General features: G+C 35.0%; 3 protein-coding genes and 1 non-coding gene across 13 annotated transcripts; all 4 read left to right on the forward strand.

Annotated features, from left to right (window-relative positions):
- The first annotated feature begins 216 nt into the window (after positions 1 to 216).
- On the forward strand, positions 217 to 5,331 carry LOC110671979 (serine/arginine-rich SC35-like splicing factor SCL33). The gene is made up of 6 exons (XM_058136473.1): positions 217 to 381; positions 467 to 638; positions 2,283 to 2,360; positions 3,193 to 3,357; positions 3,917 to 4,060; positions 4,849 to 5,331. Exons 2-6 carry the CDS (start codon positions 484 to 486, stop codon positions 5,057 to 5,059), a joined length of 753 nt encoding a protein of 250 aa, XP_057992456.1. The 5' UTR covers positions 217 to 381; positions 467 to 483; the 3' UTR covers positions 5,060 to 5,331.
- Positions 5,332 to 6,435: 1,104 nt separating this feature from the next.
- On the forward strand, positions 6,436 to 15,510 carry LOC110671980 (glucan endo-1,3-beta-glucosidase 4). 8 transcript variants are annotated; one of them, XM_058135967.1, is made up of 5 exons: positions 6,437 to 6,609; positions 12,133 to 12,244; positions 12,875 to 14,122; positions 14,951 to 14,978; positions 15,088 to 15,510. In XM_058135967.1, the coding sequence occupies exons 2-5, from the start codon at positions 12,178 to 12,180 to the stop codon at positions 15,233 to 15,235; spliced, it is 1,491 nt and encodes a 496-aa protein (XP_057991950.1). In that variant the 5' UTR covers positions 6,437 to 6,609; positions 12,133 to 12,177; the 3' UTR covers positions 15,236 to 15,510. The 8 variants fall into 8 exon arrangements, with proteins under 8 accessions (XP_057991956.1, XP_057991950.1, XP_057991955.1 ...); XM_058135972.1 differs by having other exon boundaries at positions 12,138 to 12,244; XM_058135968.1 differs by lacking the exon at positions 6,437 to 6,609 and adding an exon at positions 6,715 to 6,952 and having other exon boundaries at positions 12,138 to 12,244.
- Positions 15,511 to 15,993: 483 nt separating this feature from the next.
- On the forward strand, positions 15,994 to 21,458 carry LOC110671986 (constitutive photomorphogenesis protein 10). 3 transcript variants are annotated; one of them, XM_021834639.2, is made up of 5 exons: positions 15,994 to 16,296; positions 17,034 to 17,274; positions 18,619 to 18,692; positions 20,761 to 20,908; positions 21,227 to 21,458. In XM_021834639.2, exons 2-5 carry the CDS (start codon positions 17,055 to 17,057, stop codon positions 21,322 to 21,324), a joined length of 540 nt encoding a protein of 179 aa, XP_021690331.2. In that variant the 5' UTR covers positions 15,994 to 16,296; positions 17,034 to 17,054; the 3' UTR covers positions 21,325 to 21,458. The 3 variants fall into 3 exon arrangements, with proteins under 3 accessions (XP_021690331.2, XP_021690328.2, XP_021690326.2); XM_021834636.2 differs by having other exon boundaries at positions 15,997 to 16,296; positions 17,007 to 17,274; XM_021834634.2 differs by having other exon boundaries at positions 16,000 to 16,296; positions 16,997 to 17,274.
- A 1,207-nt stretch (positions 21,459 to 22,665) lies between these two features.
- On the forward strand, positions 22,666 to 22,879 carry LOC131174359 (small nucleolar RNA U3). The gene has a single exon (XR_009144607.1). It is a non-coding gene; the product is annotated as a small nucleolar RNA U3 (small nucleolar RNA).
- The last annotated feature ends 290 nt before the right edge of the window (positions 22,880 to 23,169 follow it).

The following is a 23,169-nucleotide window of genomic DNA, read 5'->3' on the forward strand; positions in this document are numbered from 1 at the left end:
GTTTATATGATTAAATTAGTTTATAAATACTTAATTTTTATAGATTAAATCAAATATTTTTTTAGTTTTTAATAAAAAATATTTATTATTTATTAATAAACGGATTTTATAATAACTTATTTTTAAAAATAATGAAAATTTAATTGTGGTAATTAAGATTAAAACTCATCCTACACTAATTCGCACCGTTATTACCTAAAAGTTTATCAGTTATTTTACTCGCATTGGTCGCGCGTCGTTATCACACAGGTTTCTACAATCGTTTACCCAATTTATCCGATTGATATTTGCCTACGCCTCGCCCTAGCTCAATACGCATAGCCGCCTACTTCTGAAAAGCTTCCACTAAAACCCTAATTCACCCATTCTCTCTCTGTTCAGGTCTTCCTTTTTCTCTACATCCCTCTCTACGACTGTTTATCTATATTTATAACTTTTTTGTTTTCATAATTCATTTCCCTCACAGGTAAAAATTTGGCCTAAATGAGAGGAAGGAGTTACAGCCCATCGCCACCAAGGGGCTATGGTAGAAGGGGTCGCAGTCCTAGCCCTAGGGGACGTTATGGTGGTGCTGGTGGTCGTGGTGCTAGAGATCTTCCTACTAGCCTTCTAGTGCGTAATCTTCGCCACGATTGCAGGTTTCTATTTCCTTTTTTTATACTTGTTTTCATTTGGGTCCTTGCTGGCATTCTACTTGTTCTAATGTGAAAATAACCCTTGTGCGAGGATGTTGAGGATATTGGATTGATCTAAAATGGCTAAAATGAGGATTGTTATGTGTATTTTGTTCATTGATGCTCAGTAATTCTGAGGATCATGGTGATACCAGGTTCCATTAGAGCAATCTGCAAGAATTGGTGGGGTAGAATAGTGTGCATGTAGATGGAGTGATATAGTCTCATTTTAGATGGAGTGATATAGTCTCATTTTCTGTTGGTCTCCATCTGTGATTGCAGCTATTAGATAAGCTTTAAATTTGAAGCAGATTAAGGCTTTCAGTTTCGGTGATGTAAAAATGTGCTTAGGTGATGGAGATTCGATAGTGTATTGTAGATGATAAGCTTTTTCTTGCAATCTTAGTTTACAAGTTCGGCTGAATGTGAGGTGACTAATCGTTATGTGTATAACTTGCATGCATAAATGATAAAATTATATTGTCGGGAATTTGAATCGGGCAAGCTCTATGCTGTTGTTAACTCATTATGATTGATTGGTAAAATGAAAAACCAAACCCTCCCCCTCTCCCCCCCCCCCCCCCCCAACCTCTCTCTCTCTCTCTCTCTCTCTCTCACACACATGCGCGCGCGCGTGCGCGCGAAAATGCAGGTATGTTTTAGAACTAAAATTATATTTTCCCTCATGTGAGGTATTGCTAAAACAAAATCACTGGCCATTAAATAACTAGCCACTTTAATGTTGCAACCCACCACTTTTATATTGCCCTTTCATTTTATAGATTTCCTTATAGATTTCCCCTACGGACAAGTATTCCCAGCACTCCCCCTCAAGTGCAACCATATGGTTGTCACTTAACAATTAGTTTATATTTTAATCAAATATGGACCTAATTATATAGCCTTATGAGTGGCTAAAACCTACGATCCAGTCCGGATTTTGATACCATGTTAAATTTGGAGAGAGTATTGGACAAATTACAATTTAGTTCAATATAATTCGGGCTTATTTAAGTGATTAGATTGTTTTACATATCAAAATAACTAGCCACTTTAATGTTGCAATCCACCACTTACGTATTGCCCTTTCTTTTTATAGATTTCCCATGTGGGACAAGTATTCCCAACATCCTGCAAAATCGCTTCGTTTTCTCCCATGCAAAAAAGAATAAAATCAGTTAGGTTTTGTTTGGGGTTACTATAGTTTTCAGAATGTACGTACCCTTTTTCCCCTTCTTTTTCCATAGGAATTTTTTTTTCTTTGCGGTGATCTTGTGATATGTTGCTTTCATGATATTTACAATGTGCAGCTTGCTCCAAGGCGCCTAGAAAAGTGTCCTTTTGTTCTTTTCCCTTTAACAAACAGTATATTAAAATTACTATGGACAAAATTTGGGTACATTTTAGAATTAAAATTACTTTTTTCCCCATGTGAGGTATTACTGGAATTTTGCTGAATGGAATAATTAGCACCTTATTTTGAATGATGTATTCCGGTGAAACAATTAAGGGAACCTGCACTGTCATTAAGTTATACTGTGTTTTTTAGGGATAAAAAAATGTTTTTTTGTCACAATGATTCAATCAGAATTTTGCTGCAATTTTCAGGCCCGAAGACCTCCGCAGGCCTTTTGAACAGTTTGGTGCACTCAAGGACATTTACTTACCTAGGGATTATTATACTGGGTGAGCATGTCTCCGCTAACTATAGATGTCTACAATTGTTAAAAAATGTGGCATTTTTTTAATTCTATTCTTTCCTTAAATGGAAATTTCACTTTACTTGTGATTATATTGTGGGTGTTTCCTGAAGTCAATAAACCTATTTGGTGACTTTTTTCGCAAAAAAGTTCTTTTTTTTTTTTTCTAAATGGTGCACGTGATATAAAAGTTATTTTTCTTCATATTGCCCCTTTTATTTTCTCTGCTGCTTGAGAAAGTAGTAAGTTTGAGGCATCAGTTTCTTAAGTTTGAAGCATCAGTTTCTTACAACTTTAATTGTTATCATTCTTATAATTTTTTTTTTTGAAAATTAAAACATAATTTTGGACATGTGTGTTTGAAGTTTCTACCAAGCAGGCCCACCAAGCTCACTTGTCCCTTCCAATTTCTGTTATTATCTTGGGAGATTCTCTTCATGATTTATACTCATGTAATTAAAAGTTGGGTGTGTTAATTGAAGTTCTTGAGATTTAACAGTGAAATTAAAGTTATGAAGACATCAATCAAGTAATTAGTGTTCTTTTGGAGATGATGTTAATGGTAGTGAAGATTGGAAGGAAGTGGGTTTGAATACATTGTGAAGATGTTCCAAGTCTTGAAGAATTTCAAGTCATCTTTAAACTGACACTTGCAAGGTCAGCAGCCAAGTGCTTGCTTTCTCATGCTTATCATGACCATGGGATTCTGTTGGTAAATTTTATTGGCAAAAGGCTTATGGCGTGCACTATCCCAGCCTCTCTAGTTGCCATTGAGACACTTAACATTGTTCTCGTTCTTTTTAATTTGTTTGTTGCAGGGAACCTCGTGGTTTCGGTTTTGTTCAATATTCAGATCCTCATGATGCTGCTGAGGCGAAACATCATATGGATGGTAGGGTTCTCCTTGGTCGGGAACTGACAGTTGTGTTTGCAGAGGAGAATAGGAAGAAGCCGGTTGATATGAGGGCAAGGGAGCGAGGGAGGTAGACTTTACTTTTTTCTTGTTTTCATTGCTATATGTAATATACATTACTCAAAATACATACTAGGATTTAGGAGTCCATGCAAACACTTTCTAACAGTCAACCAAAAGAAGAAAAGAGGGAGAACAGAATTGAGAAATGATTCAAATGAAGACAAAAAAACTCAAGCAACTTCACTAATTATTAATTACCTTAACTGAACAGAAGAATAGTTGTTTAGAAAAAAGTTCATGCCAATAAAAATAAAGTACTGAATCTCAAATCTATTTAACTGTGGAGATTGAGTGCCACTTATTATTGGAAAGAAGTCACTGTTATTTTCTTAATTACTTTTAGAAATGAGCTTGCAACTCTTGCAGTTAATGTGCTTTAATTTTTCTTTGGCACAAGAGTTTTAGTGATTCTGGTAGATTTATATTGTGTTGATTTGCCAGTTTCCATGAATCATGATAGACCTTTTTTTTTGTGATTTTCTTTAAATTTTTAATGTTCTTATTTACAATCATAAGACTTTAATAACTGTGTGTATGATTTTTCTAATGCTTTCAATTTGTTTTAGGGGCCGATTTCGTGATCGAAGGCGATCCCCACCACGTTATTCACGCTCACCTCGCTATTCTCGTTCCCCACCTCCACGCAATGCAAGATCTCGGTCTCACAGTCGTGAATATTATTCCCCTCCTAGAAGACGTCATTACTCAAGGTGTGTGAATGGTAACTTTTCAGTTACCATTTTTTATTCTTCAGAATTCTATTTTCAAGCTACCAAAACACCTAGTCTCTGTAGTCTGTAAGTTTACTAGAAAATGTGAGAAATGCTTTGGGTTCTCTTGAAAAGGCAATTGTGTTTAGTGACTATTTAATTTTAACCAGAATTTTTTTTAGATTGATGGATTTCTTTGGAGCAGTTTCTATCATAAATCTAGTTCTTTTACTGGAATACTTTTTTCCTTGTTGAAGGGACCTGCAAAAGCATTTTTGTTGTTTTTCCAATCCTTTTCCCTGGTGTTTGCTTGAGCTCACAAATTATTCTGATTGGAGCCAAATCATCTCAAATACAAGGACTATTTTTACCTATTTATCTGCTATGTAAATTACTTTATCCATTATCGAGTTTGCTTTGGGAAAGCAATTTTCTTGTTTCTAAAATTTGCTTTCATAATGCAATCCGATGAAGCATCTCCATATAGCTTGCAAACACCTTATATATTATATTTAGGTTTCAAACCTATTTTTTTCTTATAAATCTTCCTGATTTCTTAGATTCATATCTCTACACCAAATGATCATATTTTATCGACTAATAGGATGTCCTCACTTTACTCCACCTTGCTCTTTGTCACACGCGTAACAAATGTAATCCTTAGGTTGTCCCTGCATGCCAATGGCTTTGATACTGAATGGTTTTGCTTTAAAGTTCCATTATGCTATCTGTCTCATTCACTCTCCCTCTCTTGTAATGTGCTTGTGTGGTTGTTTGCTCTGAGGCAGATCTGTTTCACCACAAGAGAAGAGGTATAGTCGAGAGAGGTCATATTCTCGTTCAAGGAGCCACAGTAGAACTCCAAATAGGGGTCAAAGCCAGAGCCCAAGAAGCAGAAGCCGAAGCCGCAGCCGCAGCCCAAAGAGAAGCAGAAGCCGCAGTCTAAATCATGATGAATACCCTGGCGAACCAAATGGGGTTAGGTCTCCTAGTCGGTGAGCTACTGGGAGGGAACGACTGTAATGCTGCTTGTGTTCTGGATCATGTTCTTTTCGTTGATGTGGGTGATCTATGTTTTGTTGTTTGTTGTTTTTAACTTCATTGGATGCTTTTTTTGTTCTTGCAGTAAATGTGTGGGAAAAATTTGTTGGCTTAGTAATAGGTTATTGCCATATATTTTTGTCTAGCAGAATAGTTAACATTTGAACATTTGATTGCTATCTAAGTAATCTGTTTGGCTGGGCGGTTTTATGACAATATCTTTTGCTGAAGGTGCTCCATGCCCGCTTCAACCTAATGGAGATTTCTTCATGACGCTGAAGTTAGTGGTTATTAATACTCCTGCAAATTTTGCAGAGGGGAATTAGAGGGGCTATTAGAGGGGCTGTGTTAATGATGGTCCTTTTTATTTTTTGGTAATTTAATTTCGTTTGTGGGAAGCAAAAAGGTCTAGTCCAAAAGGCTGGATGGACCCTTTTTGACGTTTTGCACCCCTTGCATGTTGCACTTTACAACCGAGCAGTGGGCAGACATTTGTCTTCTTTTTAGGGCAGTGACTTTGTTTGATTTCTTTTCTTGCCCTGCCAATTTAGGATTTGGAATTTCCTACACAGACTAGAACCGCTTTCCCACTTGAATAACGTTTTGCATACTTTTCTCTCTATTACCTACCCGCGTTATTCCAGGAGATTTCTCATTTATTTTCTTTTCTTTACCTTGAAAATGTTTCAATTTCAACTTCAATTTTCCTGATCTGCGCTTTACTTGAGTTTATTATTATTATTATTATTATTATTATTATTATTATATCACTTAATTAAATTTTATTTAAATATCTATGAAAAATTCTTTTTATATATATATATATATATATATATATATATTAAAATTCTACGAATATATTTGTGAAAGTATTTATTGAATTAATTTGGTTAAAATTTCAATTAATTCAAAATCAAATGAATATAAAAATATCAAATTGATAATATGATAGAGAATTATAATACTATCTCAATTTTAAGATTATATATATATATATATAAGTTATCCAAAAAGACGCGTAAATTTTAATTCTACTATTTTAACAAATAAAAATTAGTAGTAATTTTAAGGACTAAAATATTTTATAGTACATTAATGCAAAATTGAAGTACAATTGGTTAAAATTTATTATAAGAGATTAAAGTGTGATAAGTTAATTTTACAATAATAAAAATTAAGGTGTACATTAAGATAATGAAGAAAAAACAGTGTATCATTAAGTTTTCAAAGCCAAACCGTTTCTCTTTTGACTTTTAGCTTCTCTTTTTCAAGCTCAGAAAAATGACTTTTGGAGGGAAATTCGCAGAAAAAAGAAAAAAGAAAAAAAGAAAAAAAAACTCTTTCCCTCTCTCACCCATGATTCTAAATGGACGGTGATGATCTTAATGTGATACTAATCTACTGTATGAAGTTGCTCAAAGGTTGCAAATAGAACAAACTAAAGACAGCAAATATTTGCAGAGGTTTATTCTTGTTGGTCTATCCGCGAAGGAAAGCTGCCCTTAGAGGTTTCTCATCTTTGTAACCTTCTAATAATTTTGTAATTTATCTAATTATGGTCTTTTATTTGGTGGGGTCTGGTTTGAATGTACTTTTGTTGTATTTAGTGATAGGCTGCTCACTGCTGCTTGTATTAGCACTACCGAGTGTGTTACTGGGTCAGTGTTGTGTGGTTTTTCCTCATACAAAGAAATGCCATTACTTTAGTGGGGCTTCAGGAATCTGTCTAGACTGTGCTTTGGATTCTTAGTATTGGGTGCTCACTGGTCACTGCTCATTTTGTTGTGTTGTTCTAAGTAGTTTTTGCTGTGGGTTTCAGCGATTTGTTAACTCTTTGTAGGCTGCTTACAGGTTGATTTCTTGGTCTTTTCCAGCTGGGCAAAGTTGGATCAGTTGCTTTTGGGCTTTGTATTCTTGTTTCTCTCATATGGGTGCTTAGCGATGCATGTTTTTTCTGGGGTTTTGGCATCTGGGTACTTGTTTTTTTTGTTGATTTTTGGTGTTTAGTAGTCTGGGATTATTTTCCCCTTCGGTGATTAGGCTTCTTCTGTTCTGGGTCTCTTTAGGTTTTGAGGTTGTTTGATGTTTGTGGACTTTTACATTATCGAAGTTAGGTTGAGGTAAATGCTGGTTTATTTCCAAGTTTTGTTACTGGAAAAAAAGAGATCTATTTAAATCTTTAAGGTCATTGTCAAGGTTGATGATATGTTCACACTAATAGTATAGTCGACTCTAGATTGCGTTTAGTTACTTGAAGCTTGCTACATTAAGAACTCTGGCATGTTAAAATTTGTTTGTATATCCCAGCAGGCTGGCACTTTGCTGCCCTGTACTTTCATTTGCCTGTTGTTTGATTATTGAAACTGTTTTCCTATAACTGGGTTATGTTGATGAGATTGAGTTTTGAGTAGTCATTTTGCTTCAAATGGTCTAAAACTTGGATTTGTTAAGAAAGCTGTTTCCATAAAAATGCTACGGAGCCATTAAGATGACAAGTTCTCCCTTAAGTTTTATCTGCTTGAATTACAATATTCGCTTTTTGTGGTTAATTTATCCTTAAAATTATTGGTTGTTACCTTGTGGTCACCATAGTTTGTCATTGTCCTCTGGGTTTTCCCACGTTCTTTCCTTCTGAAAAGTTGAAGAACAAAGCAAATTCTGAATTGCTGTGGGTGTGACTGCATGATGTTTTCTTAAGTTGGGGTCTACTGCTAGTAAAGTTTTGATGGATGCAATTGCATTAAGACTAGGGCTGCATGGGTCTTCATTTGCTTATTTTGTCTATGACTATTCTAGTTTGCAGTTACCAATTTTAATAGGTTAATTGACCTGGTAACACAAATAAGGAACCTTTGCAAATAATTTGTTTTTGTTTGGAGTCTAGTGAAGGACTTTGGAATAATCATTTCAGTGACAGATGATATCAATGATTTTTCTACTTTCATATCCTTTCAGTTCTCAAAGAGGGATTGTGGGGATATGGTATGAACCTTTAATTGAATGGAAAGATAGCTGGTGGTGTAAAATTAAGCCATGGCATATATGAAATTAAACAAAAATAGAAGATTGAGAAGAAGAGAAGCGACACATAAATGTGTGGCTTGGCAAAATGCCTATGTCCATGGAGCCTGCTGTATCTTTCAAGGGGGATATAAAGTATGCAGTGCACAGCCAATTGTTACAAGGTTTTTCACCATCATAGACGTGATTCACACCTGATGTTATCATTCCTTTGGTCCACAAGAAAACTTCCTTTTCTAATAGTTTCAAGTGAAAGTAACATCTTCTGAATACAATTTATTGTTCAATAGAAGAATTCTCAGAAAGCATACATGAATGGATCACATAGGTTGTTCTCGATCAAGGTGATCACATTAAAAGACGCAGTAATAGCTGTGAAAAGAGTAGGAGATAGAATTATACTAGTAAAGCTAGTACTAGAAGGAGAAACAATAAATATAGTTAGTGCTTATGCCCCACAAATAGGACTAGACAGTGAGAGTAAACAAAGGTTTTGGGAAGATATGGATGATTTAATGCAAAGCATACCGAATGAAGAGAATGTTTTCATTGGTGGAGATTTGAATGGACATATAGGAAGTGATAGACAAGGTTATGAGAATGTTTATGGATGTTTTGGTTTTGGCAGTCGAAATGAGGAGGGAAAAAGCATCCTGGATTTTGCTATGGCATACGATCTAATACTAGCAAATACCTACTTTATAAAAAGAGAGTCACATTTATTAACTTTCAAAAGTGGGCAACATAGAAGTCAAATCGACTTCCTCTTAACTAGGAAGACAAATAGAGCTCCATGCAAGGATTGCAAGATCATTCCAAGAGAGGCTTTAACAAGTCAACATCGGTTGGTGGTCTTAGATGTCAAGTTTAAGAACAATTCAAGTAAGGTCAGAAAAAATAGTGTAACCCGAACAAAGTGGTGGGAGTTCAAAGGAGTAAAGCAAGTGAAGTTCAAAAATGAGCTTCTCGAGTCCGAAGTATGGAAGCTGGATATAGAGGCCAATGATATGTGGATACAGATGGCATCAAAGATTACAGAAATAGTTAGAAAAGTACTTGGAGAGTCTAAAGAGCATGGACCACCCTCAAAAGAGAGATTGTGGTGGAATGAGGAAGTACAAAAGGCAGTGAAGAGAAAAAGGGAATGGTATAAGAAATTACCTAAATGTAATAATAATGAGGCATATGAACAGTACAAGATAGCAAAGAAAGAGGCAAAAAAGGCAGTTAGTCAAGCAAGAGCACAGGCCTTTGAAAAGTTATATGAGAAACTTGGAACTAAAGAATGGGAGAAAGATATTTATAGATTAGCGAGGAGGAGAGAAAGGAAATGTCAAGATCTCAATCAAGTTAGGTGCATTAAGAATAAAGAAGGAAAAGTGTTGGTGAAAGAGGAGGACATTAAAGAAAGATGGAGAAATTATTTTAATGATCTCTTTAATAATAGTCAAAATGGTAATAGCGTGAATGTAGATTATAGAACAATAGAAAAGAATGTAAATTATACTAGAAGGATTAGATCTTTAGAAGTAAAGGAACGCAAAAGAGAATGAAAGTGGGTAAAGCCTGTGGACCCGATGAAATACCAATTAAAGTGTGGAAGTATTTGGGAGATATAGGAGTGACATGGTTAACTAAATTATTTAATAAAATTCTAAACTCAAAGAAAATGCCTGATGAATGGAGGAAGAGTATTTTAGTACCTATTTTTAAAAATAAGGGAGACATACAGAGTTGCTCAAACTATAGGGGAATTAAACTCATGAGCCATACTATGAAGTTGTGGGAGAGAGTTGTGGAGCATCGACTACGTCATGATACTTCTATCTCTCTCAATCAGTTTGGTTTCATGACCGGTCGTTCAACTATGGAAGCGATCTTTCTCATTAGAAGCTTGATGGAGAAATATAGAGATGTGAAGAAAGATCTACACATGGTTTTTATTGATTTGGAGAAGGCTTATGATAGTATTCCAAGAGAGGTCTTATGGAATGTGTTAGAACAAAAGAGGGTATCTATTAGGTACATACAAGTATTGAAAGATATGTATAAAGGAGCAACTACTATTGTGCGCACAGTGGGAGGGGACATAAGAGATTTTCCAATCTCAATTGGATTACACCAAAGATCAGCCATAAGCCTTTACCTTTTTACATTAGTTTTAGATGTACTGACGAAACATATACAAGAGAGTATTCTTTGGTGCATGATGTTTGTGGATGATATTGTTCTGATAGATGAGACATGAGAAGGAGTCAATAGAAAGCTAGAACTTTGGAGAAGTACTCTAGAGTCAAAGGGTTTTAAGTTAAGTAGAACGAAGATAGAATACATGCATTGCAAGTTCATTGAAGGCCAAACTGGTGATAGGGAAGGAGTTAGTTTGAATGGAGTGATACTGTCCCAAAGTAATCACTTTAAATATCTAGGCTCAGTGCTTCAAGTAGATGAGGGATGTGAGGAGGATGTTAGTCATAGGATTAAAGCCGGATGGTTGAAGTGGAGACGTGCCACGGGAGTTTTATGTGATCGTAAGATTCCCAATAAATTGAAAGGAAAATTTTACCGTACAGCCATACGACCGGCTATGTTATATGGTAGTGAGTGTTGGGCACTGAAAGAGTCGTATGCATCTAAGATACGAGTTGCAGAGATGAGAATATTAAGGTGGATGAGTGGCCATATTAGACTAGATAAAGTCCGTAATGAGAGTATTAGAGAAAATGTAGGAGTGGTGCCAATTAAAGATAAGTTGAGAGAAGGGAGATTGAGGTGGTTTGGTCATGTGAAGCGTAGACATACGGAGGCTCCAGTTAGACAAGTAGAGCACATTAGGTTAGAGGATAGAAAGAAAAAAAGGGTAGACCTAAATTGACTTGGAGGAGAGTAGAACAACATGACCTAGAAGCATTACACATTTCTGAGGATTTAACCCAAAATCGTTCAGAGTGGAGAAAGCGAATCCATATAGCCGACCCCAAATTTTTGGGATAAAGGCTTAGTTGAGTTGAGTTGAGCTGAGTTTCTTGGCTTCTTTTGGTATATCAAGTGAGAATACTTTACCTAGGATAGGGTAATATTGTTCCTAGTTTGCTGGTTCTTCTAGTGAGTGACTTGATGTTGTAGAAGATTAGAAGGAGAAAAACTAGGGACTAGAACTACTAGAAAGTTTGACCTTAACAAGAGCTGAATGAAGAAAAATGATCCATGTTAGGCATTCCCATGAGTTTGATAAATTAAGTATTGGTGTTACCAGTCTATTTGTTGGTAGGTATATTGTTACCAACTGATACAGTATACACAATTATTTTGAGCCAGTACTTGGTATACAATTTGAGTGTTAAATGGTCAATGGTTATAGTAATTTCATTAGATTAACATCTTTACTTTTTGCATCAAATTCAGAGGCAATAGCTGAAAGAATGAAAACTTATGCCTTCAATCCTTTTTTTTTTCCAGATCTCTCTTAAAGAATGAAAGTTTGTCTCAATACTCTTCTTCTTCTTTAACATATATTTAATACATGTTCACAAGCATACAAAATGTGTTAAAAGATGTTTCCCAATTTGTGACATATGCTTTGGTGTTTTGGTTGGACTTAATGGCATTGGCTTTGCATCTAGGCTGAATAATTTCTCTGATTATGGACATAATATGGGTGTGAGTTCCCAAACGTCTGCATAAGTTCTTCACTTTATATATCTTTCATTTTTCTTGTCCGTTTTCCTTTTCTCTTTTGGTTAAGATGAATTATGCCTAATCTATGAGTTATAGCTCATTGTGCATTGTGCTTGACTGTCTATTTATTTGTTTGTGTCAACTGATTTCAACATTATATAGTTGCCATTCTACCAAGTTATGAAGGTTGTGATTTTTATTTTCTGGGTTTAGTCTGTAAATGGAATTTATACAAATTTCTTTTATAATGTAACCTTTAATTAGCTTTACCTTTTGCAATTTGTATCTTATCCAGTTGACATCATGACTTGTATTTGCTGAACCTTTGGCAGTTTAGCTCCAGCTAAGGCTTAAAAAGCAAAAGCTTTTGGGATCGAATGGTGCTCAAAAAATGGTTTGGAAGTCTTCTTTTACTCCTAGTTGTCATGTTCAGCAACGCAGTAGGTAACTTAGCAAACTTGTTTTTGGTACCTGCCACTATCTATATATGCTAAGATGTAGTTAAGATTAAATAAGTCAATCAATTAAATCTGCTTTAGAAGTTTGGAGTCCTCACCTAGAGGTCTCCATCTTTTATGTTTTTGTAAGGATTATAAAAATTATAGAAGGGTGATCCTTGCAAAATACAATATACATCACTGCCAATTCATTTCTATCTGTTTGCCTTCTGTTTGATGAATGATTTGTAATTATCAGAGTTGTTTGACTGCCAAAGTCTTTGTTTGTGCCATATATCTGGAAATAGCAGCAATGGTATTTGTGAAAAGAAGTAATTGGTATTGGTAACGAACTGTGAAAATGCATTACTGGTATAACTAAGGTTAGTTGACAGAGCAAGTCTTTTTTTTTTTTTTTTCAATACAATAGAGTAAGTCAAATGAAAATTAGCAACGTATGTGATTTTCCTTTCACTGAGAATCGTCCATAAGCTACCTGTAAAACAAGAATTGTAGTATTGTTTGCTTTTGATGGTAATTAGACTCATTAAGTTTGTTCCAATGTTTCAACCATTTGGGCAGAGATCATGCGATGAAGCATGCCTTTTGTTACTAAATCACATTCTTGAATTTGTAGGTGCATATCTAGGAATAAACATTGGAACTGATGTCTCCAACATGCCATCAGCTTCAGATGTGGTTGCAATCCTTAAAGCCAATCAAATTACTCATGTGCGCCTCTATGATGCTGATGCTCACATGTTGAAAGCCCTTGCAAACAGTGGGATTGAAGTTATGGTTGGTATTACAAATGGGGAAGTCCTAGGGATTGGGGAATCTCCAGCAGCAGCTGCAGCATGGATTAACAAAAATGTTGCTTCTTACGTGCCTTCGACCAACATTACAGCAATTGCAGTTGGCAATGAGGTTCTCACCTCGATCCCTAATGCTGCTGCTGTTCTGGTTCCTGCCATGAATTACCTTCATAAAGCCCTCGTATCTTCAAATTTAAATTTTCAGGTCAAAGTTTCAACTCCTCAATCCATGGATGTTATCCCTAAGCCTTTCCCACCATCAACTGCCACTTTTAGCTCTACTTGGAATTCTACAATTTACCAGCTCCTTCAATTTTTGAAGAACACCAACTCGTATTACATGTTGAATGCCTATCCTTATCATGGATATACTACTGGAAATGGGATTTTCCCCATTGATTATGCTCTTTTCCGACCACTTCCCTCTGTCAAGCAGATTGTTGACCCCAACACTCTTTCTCACTATAACAGCATGTTTGATGCAATGGTGGATGCAACCTATTATGCTATAGACACTTTCAATATTTCTGGGATTCCCATTATTGTTACTGAGACTGGCTGGCCTTGGCTTGGTGGAGCCAATGAGCCTGATGCCACTGTTGAAAATGCTGAGACCTTCAATAATAATTTGATCCGTCGAGTTCTAAATGATTCAGGCCCACCTAGTCAGCCAACCATACCCATTAATACGTACATCTATGAGTTGTTCAATGAAGACAAGAAGGCAGGGCCCTTATCAAAGAGAAACTGGGGCGTATTTTTCACCAATGGCACTGCAGTTTATACTCTTGGTTTGAGTACTTCCAATCGAATTACTGGAAATTCTTCGGTAACCTTCTGTGCTGCTAAACAAAATGCTGATTCTGCAAAGTTGCAAGAAGGGCTGAACTGGGCTTGTGGGCAAGGTGGGGCTAACTGCACTCCTATCCAACAAGGACACCCTTGTTATCTTCCTAATACTTACCAGAACCATGCATCATATGCTTATAATGATTATTATCAAAAAATGCATAGCACTGGAGGAACATGCGACTTTGATGGTACTGCCACAACAACTACAGTAGATCCCAGTAAGTTCCTCTGCTCTTTTCTTGTCACTTATTGAACTTGTAATATTTGTATGCATTATTCTTGATTTGGTTCTGAAATAACTCTTTTGATGGACACTATATAGTTAGCCTATTTCCATAGACTGCTTGCTGGATGTGTGCTGAGAACTCCTGGGTTTTCTTTGAAATGGATTTCAAATGGCTTGTACCATTTCATTGTCTTGGCAAAAATTATGTCAGTGGTTCTCTGATAAACTAGTTATGCAGATGATCTCTGCTTGTGAAGTAGACAGGTCTTGGAACATGGAAAGTAATAGGATTTTTCTCTGTACTTGTTTGAAATGGATTCTAATACCATTTAGATCAAATATTTTAGATTATATGATATGTATGGATATGCATTACTGCTCATCAGAGTGTCCTGGGTTAATGTTATTAAAAAATCTTATTTAATACTGGTATACTCATGAACCAAGGGAAGTACCAGTTGTTTGAGAATCTGAAAATGTTATACATCTGATGAGTATTCTGCTCAACTGTTCGTGCTTTGCGGATCATATTAATAAAAAGTCTCAATTAAAAGTTGTGTAATCAAGAGGCAAGCGGAGTTCTCCAAACTGCATCAACCTGCAAATTGCCATATGGATTATATACAAGTTCTATTCTGTTTTGGTTCAAGTTTCTAGAAGGATTGAACTTTGTTTTTGCCTGCAATTCTTGGACATGAAGGGAAAGCAGTTCAAGGACATTACTCTTTTTCCAATCAAGCATTTTTATGGCAATGTTTATTTTCTAGTTTATATGTTCTTTTTCTTCATGTGCCATCTTCACTAATGGTGCTGTTTGCAGGTTATGGATCCTGCATATTTACAGGAAGGTGAGAATCTAAATCTGCTTATGATTGATCCACATTTCCTTCTAGAAAATTAAGTTTATGATTGTTTACTTGTTTTGGTGGCTCTAATCTTGTGAATATGTTGAAATAGTTCAAATTCAAGCACGAGTGGGGGAATTTTTCCACCAGTGGCGTTTGGACCCATAAGTCCTCAAGGAGGGAGTTCAAGTTTGAGCTTCGAAACCTCTAAAGCTCAGTCTCTGTTATCTTCAGCTTTTCTCGCTCTAATCTTGCTCTGACTTCCAAGATGCATTCATTTTTGCAGAAGATTGATAGCTGCGTTAGAGATGGTTAAAATGTTAATTAAACTATCTCCATTGAGGAATACGAAAATGTTCAAATATTTGTCCTACTTTCTCATTAGTTTTGTCTTTGATTCAGCTTTTCTCTGTTCATTTTTTTTAATCTCACCTCAGTTTTTTGTGTGATAAGTTGTGCTCTTGGGGTTCATTGGTGTGTAATTTCAAAGTAACAAGACCATTATTTTATAGGAGTGAAACGTTCAAACCTCAAATTCTGTTGCTTGGAGAGATAACCTTCTCAATTCCCATGGACATTTATTTATTTATTTTATGTTCAAAATATCTTCAAATTAGCTTATGCGGATGATCATAAGGGCGCTTTCTTTTATATCGATATTGTAAATTTATGATAAATAATTTTAGAGTGTTTCTTAATAAAATTGAATAGTAAAAAAAGGTTTTTATTCTTATCAACTTATAAATCCTTTTGATAATTTTTGTTTTTGGAAGCATCCTCTTGGATAAATTAAAAAAATTAAAATATTATTTTATCTAAGAAGTTAGAGATTAAAATGTATTGAATATATATAAAATAAATTGATTCTTATTAGAATTCAAATTTATCATATAATTCTATTTCATAACCAACATTACAATATCCAACTAATAATAAGAAGAAGAAATTGCTGAAATATTGTGATAATTTGAGGATAAATAATTAAATATAGTAATAAATTAATGAAATTCACAACAATGTATACAATAAAATAATATGTATATACAAACTCAAAAATGGAATAGGAAGAATATTTACTCTCATTTCTCATAAATAAAACTGGCAAAACCCACCCACCTCGTCATTCCAGAAGCAAATCCAAACTTTGACTCCATCTTTCAACAGAAGTGGCCTAGTAAGCTCAAGCTTGCGGAAAAAAAAAAAAGCAGCATAAGCAAATCAGATGACCCTGGTCTTCAATCTTGCTCCAAACCAAGGCTTCATTGACATTGTCGCTTCTCTTTCTTCTTCATGATCAACTGACTCGAAAGAATCGATCAAGGTAACCAAGGCCAAAACCCCATTTCTTTTTTAGTAGCAGGTCATTCTATTTAGCTGCATTTGTTTGCAAAATTGCAGCTTGTCTTATTTGTTGGTTGGTTTATCAAAAGTTCAGTTACATAGAAATTTCGTCAAAAAATGATCCTTGGTAGGCCTTTTGATCAGTAGTAGTAGTTGGAGGAGGAGTTTGTGCAAGAGTTGAAAGTGTTATGCACGCTACGTGCTTGTGAAATTGCCTACAAGAACCACGAACAGAAACTTAACTTGTGCACTTCCTGGAGCCTTGACTTTTTCTACTTCTATGAACCAATTGACTCTTCACATATGCAATTCTCACGCCCCCCCTTGTTTCCCTTTGTTGGACCAGCCGCACAATCCTCTATTTGCTCTCCCTTACCATTGTATCTGCTAGCCTGCACCCAATATAACTGGCCCACGTTGTTCCTATCTTTGGTGGCAATTGGCAAATACTTTGTTCTGGCGAGAAAGGAAAACATAGAAACCGAGGAAAAGAGAGAGGAGGAAGAAGAAGAAGAAAGGGTGAAAAAAAAAAAAAAAATCTGTCGTGGCAATGGAGGGCTTTTGAGCCTTTTAAACAATAGTTATTTTCATCTACTTTAATATAGTAGCATGGACATGGATATGGATTTAAATATTTCACTTTAACTCTTATTAATTTAAAAATTTATTTGTTTCTCCAGTGCACACCAGTCAAACTGTGCATCTTGGTGGAGGTAGTCGTGCAGCTGCTGGTTGAAGATGAACAATAGCGCAGGCATTTCAATACCAGGAGGAGGGGGAGGAGGAGGATCAACTGTGTCACCAAGTTCATGGGTATCACCAACATCAGTCTCAACATCTGGAAAGAGAATTCAAAGGGAAATGGAGGAACTTAACAATGATCCACCTCCTGATTGCTCAGCTGGCCCCAAGGGTGACAATCTTTACCACTGGGTCTCCACCATTATTGGCCCCCCAGGTCACCTCATACTATTCACTACCATTACCATCTTTCTAACAACTTAACATTATTCATTACTGTTCTATATTCAATTTCTTATTTTGGCTTTGTCTTCTATTTTCAATCTTTAATCTTTTTTTTTTTAAAATAGTTTTTTAATGCTGTGTTTTTTATGTGCTTGCTTATTGTAGGTTCTCTTTATTGCATGATCACTTAACTATTTCATGATGATTATGATTTTGTCTTGGCTTATTTTGTTAAGCTTAATTTAGACCAACATAACTTATTTTGATCTTTTCATACATTGCCTCAAAATTTTCTAATTTGCTTAATTGTTTGGATCGCGAAATAGCTGTATCTAGAGCTGTTGAATGAATTTGTTTCACTTGAATTTTTCTATCTATCAAGTTAATCGTTTGTTTGACGTTCAAAAGCAAATTGGTGAATTCATGAGGAACCAAAATTTCAAATTTCACATCCTTTCTCTGTTTTTTATTTTTTTGAGAAAAAAAAGCTACATTATATAAGAAGTTACAAAGTTGTGCTCTTATCATTGTCCTTTGAGATGGACTATTGGACTATCAATTATGTCTTCCTTTTGATGACTTCAATGGTATTCCACTCTTTTGGAAGATCCTCATGTTGGAGCTCACTTCTTTGCAATTCAATCACATCTTGGTTGGTTTCTGGGGCTTCATCTTGGATAACTACTTGAGTTATATCATTAGACTGAACTATTGAGGAGTTATCCCACGTTTGATAGTCTAATCCAGTTTTATTAATATTGATGCAAGGGAGAAGGGAGAAGGGATTTGACATTGAAAGGTTGATCAATAATCAATTTCTTGCATTATTAAACTACAATTCTCTCCAATTTCCTTTGAGTGTAAAAGAGGATAGTTGGGGGCATTTTTCTAGCAATAGTTGAGGCTTTGCTAATTTGCTCAAAATTTGGAGAAGTTGGCAACATCCAATATATGCAATTATGCATACAGCGCGGAACATGAATGCATGACACTCAGATGTGTTATATATGCATATGCACGTGGATTAAGATTTCTCAGATCCAATATTGTTCTATTTGATAATTATACCTGATATTGTTCTTACTGCTTTTCTTTTTCTTCATTTTCTTTCTTTCCCTAAAGTGTATGTTTTCCCTTCTTTATTTATGTTCTTTTACCCTTTTTTTTTTTGGCTAGAAGAACTGATTGCCTCAGATATGATACTTTGAAACCATCCATAAGCGGTAGCTGACTGTAGATATTTTTGTATTACGTATATACACTGGTTTCCAGAGGCCTACACTAGCCCACTGAAATCTAATTTTGACAAATTTTTTTAATTTTTTTTTTTTTGTAGGAACACCATACCAAGGTGGTATATTTTTTCTTGACATAACATTTCCAAGTGGTTATCCATTCAAGCCTCCAAAGGTATGTTCTAATTCAGAAGATTTCTAAAAGTAACCATTTTTATTTATGCGCAAAGTTTTTCTTATAAACATGGGATTACATGTTCACTTGGAGGTTGTTAATTGTAAGTTTGGACTTCAACATATTTTGTATAATTGTGGAACCTTGAAAATTGGGTCCATAGGGTCTGGTAATCTGGGAATCCAACAGGAGTTCACTTCATTTTGCATGCAAAGTTGCATTTCAATAGCATGAGCTTAATATTTCAAGATATATCGATTGTATAGATGGTATATAATTTAAAAAGAACTGGGTGATAAATTGTTGAACTAGAGGAGCTCCAATTGTCTATAATGCATGATAGAATCTATTCTCATAGCATGTGTTTTCAGTCCCCGGTGTACCAAGTAGGTTTGGCTCCATAGGAACATCTAGAGTTGATTATAGTTTGGTGTCATGGATTGTTATGACTGCTAAGAGTTTTTCACAGCCCTAACTCTGTTTCGGGGAAACTGAGAGAGTTTGAGGAAGAAAATAGAGTATAGAATAGAGAAGAAAGAGAACACACAGAGAGGGAGAATGACAGAGAGAGAATTTAAATTTTGATAACCATTCATGAAGGCCTCTAGTGCAATAGGCTAGATACATATAACCTCTCTGTACATAACAACCTTAAAGGTATATTCTAACAATCATAACACCTGCTGCAAGCACATAAAGTTTGTTTTAACTAACAACTTTCTACTTTTTCCCTCTTGTCTTCTCTTCCTAACTTTTTCTTTCTGTAATACTTAACATGGGTCAATTCCCAGATCATTTTCTCCAAGAGTCGATATATATATATATATATATATATATATATATATATATATATTTGTTTCAGTATATACACATTATTTGCGAAGTCACCAAATATAGCATGATAAATTATCGCTTTGGCATTTAGGTTGTGTTAGAACAAAAATAAATGCAGAAAAATAAAGAACATTTTTATTGAATAAAAAGAAACAATCTGTACAACTCTATTGATCCAAAGACTATTAATTGTGCTATTTATATAGCAAAAGTCTAACTAAATACAATAAAATCCTATATAAATCTCAACACTTAGTCAAGATTAGATTATTATTTTAAAAATTGAAATGCAACAACCTTAAAACCTATTATCCCTAAAATCTTAAAGGATATTATGAAGACTAAATCAATCCTGTTTGAATTAGGTTCTAACATTCTCTCCCTTAATTCAAACATGGACTCAAAACAACTTTTTTTTTTTTTTATTGTGATTGGAGCACTTCTCTCCAGCCGACAATTTTGAGTGTTGGAGCATTTCTCTTCAGCCGACAATTTTGGTGCACTTCTCACCATTTGTTGATGCATTTCTCACCAACCTTTACTTTTGATTTTCTTGGAGCACTTCTCTCCAATTTCTTCATTATTGATGCACTTCAAATTTTCTTGGAGCACTTCTCTCTAATAATCTATGATAAATTTTCTTGGAGCACTTCTCTCCAATAACCCATGATAAATTTGTGTTTAAAGATTTCTCTTACCCATAAGATCATTGAAGCTCTGATACCACTGTTAGAACAAAAATAAATGTAGAAAAATAAAGAACATTTTTATTGAATAGGAAGAAACAATCTGTACAACTCTATTGATCCAAAGACTATTAATTGTGCTATTTATATAGCAAAAGTCTAACTAAATACAATAAAATCCTATATAAATCTCAACACTTAGTCAAGATTAGATTATTATTTTAAAAATTGAAATGCAACAACCTTAAAACCTATTATCCCTAAAATCTTAAAGGATATTATGAAGACTAAATCAATCCTGTTTGAATTAGGTTCTAACAGGTTGTTGGAAAAAGTTTCACAGATTTGATTTTAAGAGATCTATAACAGTCTCACTCCAGATACATATTTTACAACCATAGACTTCATCATTAGTTGATTCAGCAATGTCAACAAATGCTTGTAAAATTTACACAATTACTTGTATCTATATTTGCTGTAAAGGCAAAGTAGTAATGTTCTTTGGTGATTTGCATTTCTGTTCATTTGATTATAAGAATAATGTGCAGGTAGTGTTCAAAACTCGTATATATCATTGTAACGTTGATTCTGCTGGCAACCTTAGTTTGGACATATTGAAGGATGGTTGGAGTCCTGCTCTTACAATTAATAAAGTGCTACTTGCAATCAGATCAATGTTTACTCATCCTGACCCTTGTAATTTTTCTATCTTTTGAATGCTAAAATATTTTATTATCTTTCATGTTTGTTTCACATCATTGAGGTGCATTTTTATTTGTTTTATTGGCAATGATCTTACATAATCTTGCAAAGTGCCTTCCTGACCATTGAGAATGTTTATGCTGTGGTGAATGCCACTGAAGCAACACAATATATAGGCCATCCTATTCTTTTGTTGCTTTCTTTTTTAAATTGCATTGAACCCTCCTTTATATGGCTTCTAAAAACCCACGCTTACTTAATATTCCATTTTACTGAATAGTTTGTTTTACTAAATTTCTGGATGTTTCGCAGATAATCCTCTTGTCTCTAGCATCGCCCACTTGTACTTGGCAGACACAGCAAAACATGATGAACTAGCTGCAGAGTGGACAATGCGATTTGCCAAGTGAATCTGGCGAAACCTTCTCTTCAACTCTACCATACTGAAGCATTTGTAAATTTTTTTATATAAGACTGAACATTTGGTTATGGCCAAATAGATGTCACTATGTGCGCCTTGATCTGAAAAACAAGATTTTAACTATGGCATGTGGCTAATCTCCTATTAACTGCACCATATTTGCAAATAACAAGCAACCTACTGTTACATTCCAAACAATTGAGCTTGGGATCCCGAACTGAAAATAGAAATTTCCTTATGAATATGAAAGCATGAAAAAATTTAAGCACCAAAAAAGAAGAGGCAGGTTAATATTATTCTTGAAAATCAAAACCTAGAACTTGTACAATAAAATAACCTCTGATTCCTTGTTGCATGACAAAAGAAAATTGATACAAAACCCTAAACCTCAATACTACTTATCGAGAAATTCTAGTGGGGCCTTGGGAGGTAGTCTTTGGCAAAGCTGCAAAGTGTCAACAGGGCACCACGCTTTGTGAAATAGTCGGCAATACATGTCATATGACTCGTCCTTATTTATACCTTCTATAGTGCAACAGCATGGTAAAAAATGAACTCCATATTAGCTTCATCGTCTTCAAAACCAGATAACAGAAACTACTTGAGATTTTTGTGTGATGACATCAGAATTGTTATTCTTCTGGCTCTTTTCCGAAGGATATAATTTGGGTAATAACTGCAATTGAGAAACAAAACCTCATCAGCATCATTATCTGATTTCACCAGTATTGTAATAATGCGAAACTAGAGCCATGTATGCCTTTCCAATGAACTGCAATTCACAATTAGTTGCCACTAGAAAAGTTGCTGCGACTACAGTATATGCAATTGCTGTTAAGCATAAGCCTGAATTTTAGTTAAAAATTTGCATATTACCAACTGGTTAAAAAGTTAGGAAGTTTTCAAATTAGGACCACATAATTTAAGTCAAAGAAACACCCAACTAATAATTTTTATCAATCAATTTAATAAAAAATTTTCATGTGGATTATTTAATTTTGCATTAACCTGTTATTGATTTTAAGTTCTATGAGACAGTTTTTTTTTTTTTTTTTTTTGTAATTTTTTAATTCGCATGATATGACCATTAATCTCCAAGCTATCCTAAGACGAGCCAAAGCTAAATTGGGGCATTCTTGTCCTTCCATTTATTTGTATTTTGTTTGGACTATCAACAACGCAGCACACCCAGCGCCAACGACAGGACAGCTTTGCTTTTGTTTTTGTTTTTTCAACGAAATTAACCCAACGAAATGAAAGCAAAATCCCATATCGAAATCAACAAAGATCCGAGACAACTTTATAAGAGAGCTGAATAAGATACCGCATCACGACCTTACTTGAACAGGATCTGTTCTATAGGCTCGTACTTCTGTATCCTTAAGCATTAAGGAGACAGGAACTCAAGTCTGGTGGATGAATAAGATGCCATGCGATTAGAGCGTGATTAATGGCTTGATGGTTCCATAGAATCCTCCAAGCTGTAGGGGATCGTTCTCGGTCAGCAAGCTGGCTGAGATGGTCGTATGGCTGTCTGACAGGCTTCCAAACATTTTTATATATATATTTTTTTTCTCGATTTCGTTTAATTAATTTATCTTCAATCTGCAATAAGATTTTTAGGAAAGGATCAACCTTCAGGGTCTCAGTCGAGATCTCCTCTGATTCAAAATATAATCCTGAATACAGATTAAGATGGGTATCCCAGCCACAAAAGATAAGGGATAGAGAGAGATATTAGCAGATGCAAAACGAAACATAACACTAAACTCATAGAAAAAAGATGCATTCCCAAATGCTAAGCTTTTCAATTCTTAAGTTACTTGCAGAAATT

This window comes from Hevea brasiliensis, chromosome 15 (genome assembly GCF_030052815.1).
Source record: "Hevea brasiliensis isolate MT/VB/25A 57/8 chromosome 15, ASM3005281v1, whole genome shotgun sequence".
NCBI lineage: Eukaryota > Viridiplantae > Streptophyta > Magnoliopsida > Malpighiales > Euphorbiaceae > Hevea > Hevea brasiliensis.

What these genes read in the sequence shown, in the direction of transcription:
- LOC110671979 (XM_058136473.1), top strand. Translation starts at nt 484, where the DNA reads ATGAGAGGAAGGAGTTACAGCCCATCGCCACCAAGGGGCTATGGTAGA. An exon ending in CCTAGGGATTATTATACTGG is followed by an intron (nt 2,361 to 3,192) that starts GTGAGCATGTCT and finishes TGTTTGTTGCAG; the next exon opens with GGAACCTCGTGGTTTCGGTT. An exon ending in AGGGCAAGGGAGCGAGGGAG is followed by an intron (nt 3,358 to 3,916) that starts GTAGACTTTACT and finishes AATTTGTTTTAG; the next exon opens with GGGCCGATTTCGTGATCGAA.
- LOC110671980 (XM_058135967.1), top strand. Translation starts at nt 12,178, where the DNA reads ATGGTGCTCAAAAAATGGTTTGGAAGTCTTCTTTTACTCCTAGTTGTC. An exon ending in AACAACTACAGTAGATCCCA is followed by an intron (nt 14,123 to 14,950) that starts GTAAGTTCCTCT and finishes TGCTGTTTGCAG; the next exon opens with GTTATGGATCCTGCATATTT. An exon ending in TCCTGCATATTTACAGGAAG is followed by an intron (nt 14,979 to 15,087) that starts GTGAGAATCTAA and finishes ATGTTGAAATAG; the next exon opens with TTCAAATTCAAGCACGAGTG.
- LOC110671986 (XM_021834639.2), top strand. Translation starts at nt 17,055, where the DNA reads ATGAACAATAGCGCAGGCATTTCAATACCAGGAGGAGGGGGAGGAGGA. An exon ending in CACCATTATTGGCCCCCCAG is followed by an intron (nt 17,275 to 18,618) that starts GTCACCTCATAC and finishes TTTTTTTTGTAG; the next exon opens with GAACACCATACCAAGGTGGT. An exon ending in GTTTACTCATCCTGACCCTT is followed by an intron (nt 20,909 to 21,226) that starts GTAATTTTTCTA and finishes GATGTTTCGCAG; the next exon opens with ATAATCCTCTTGTCTCTAGC.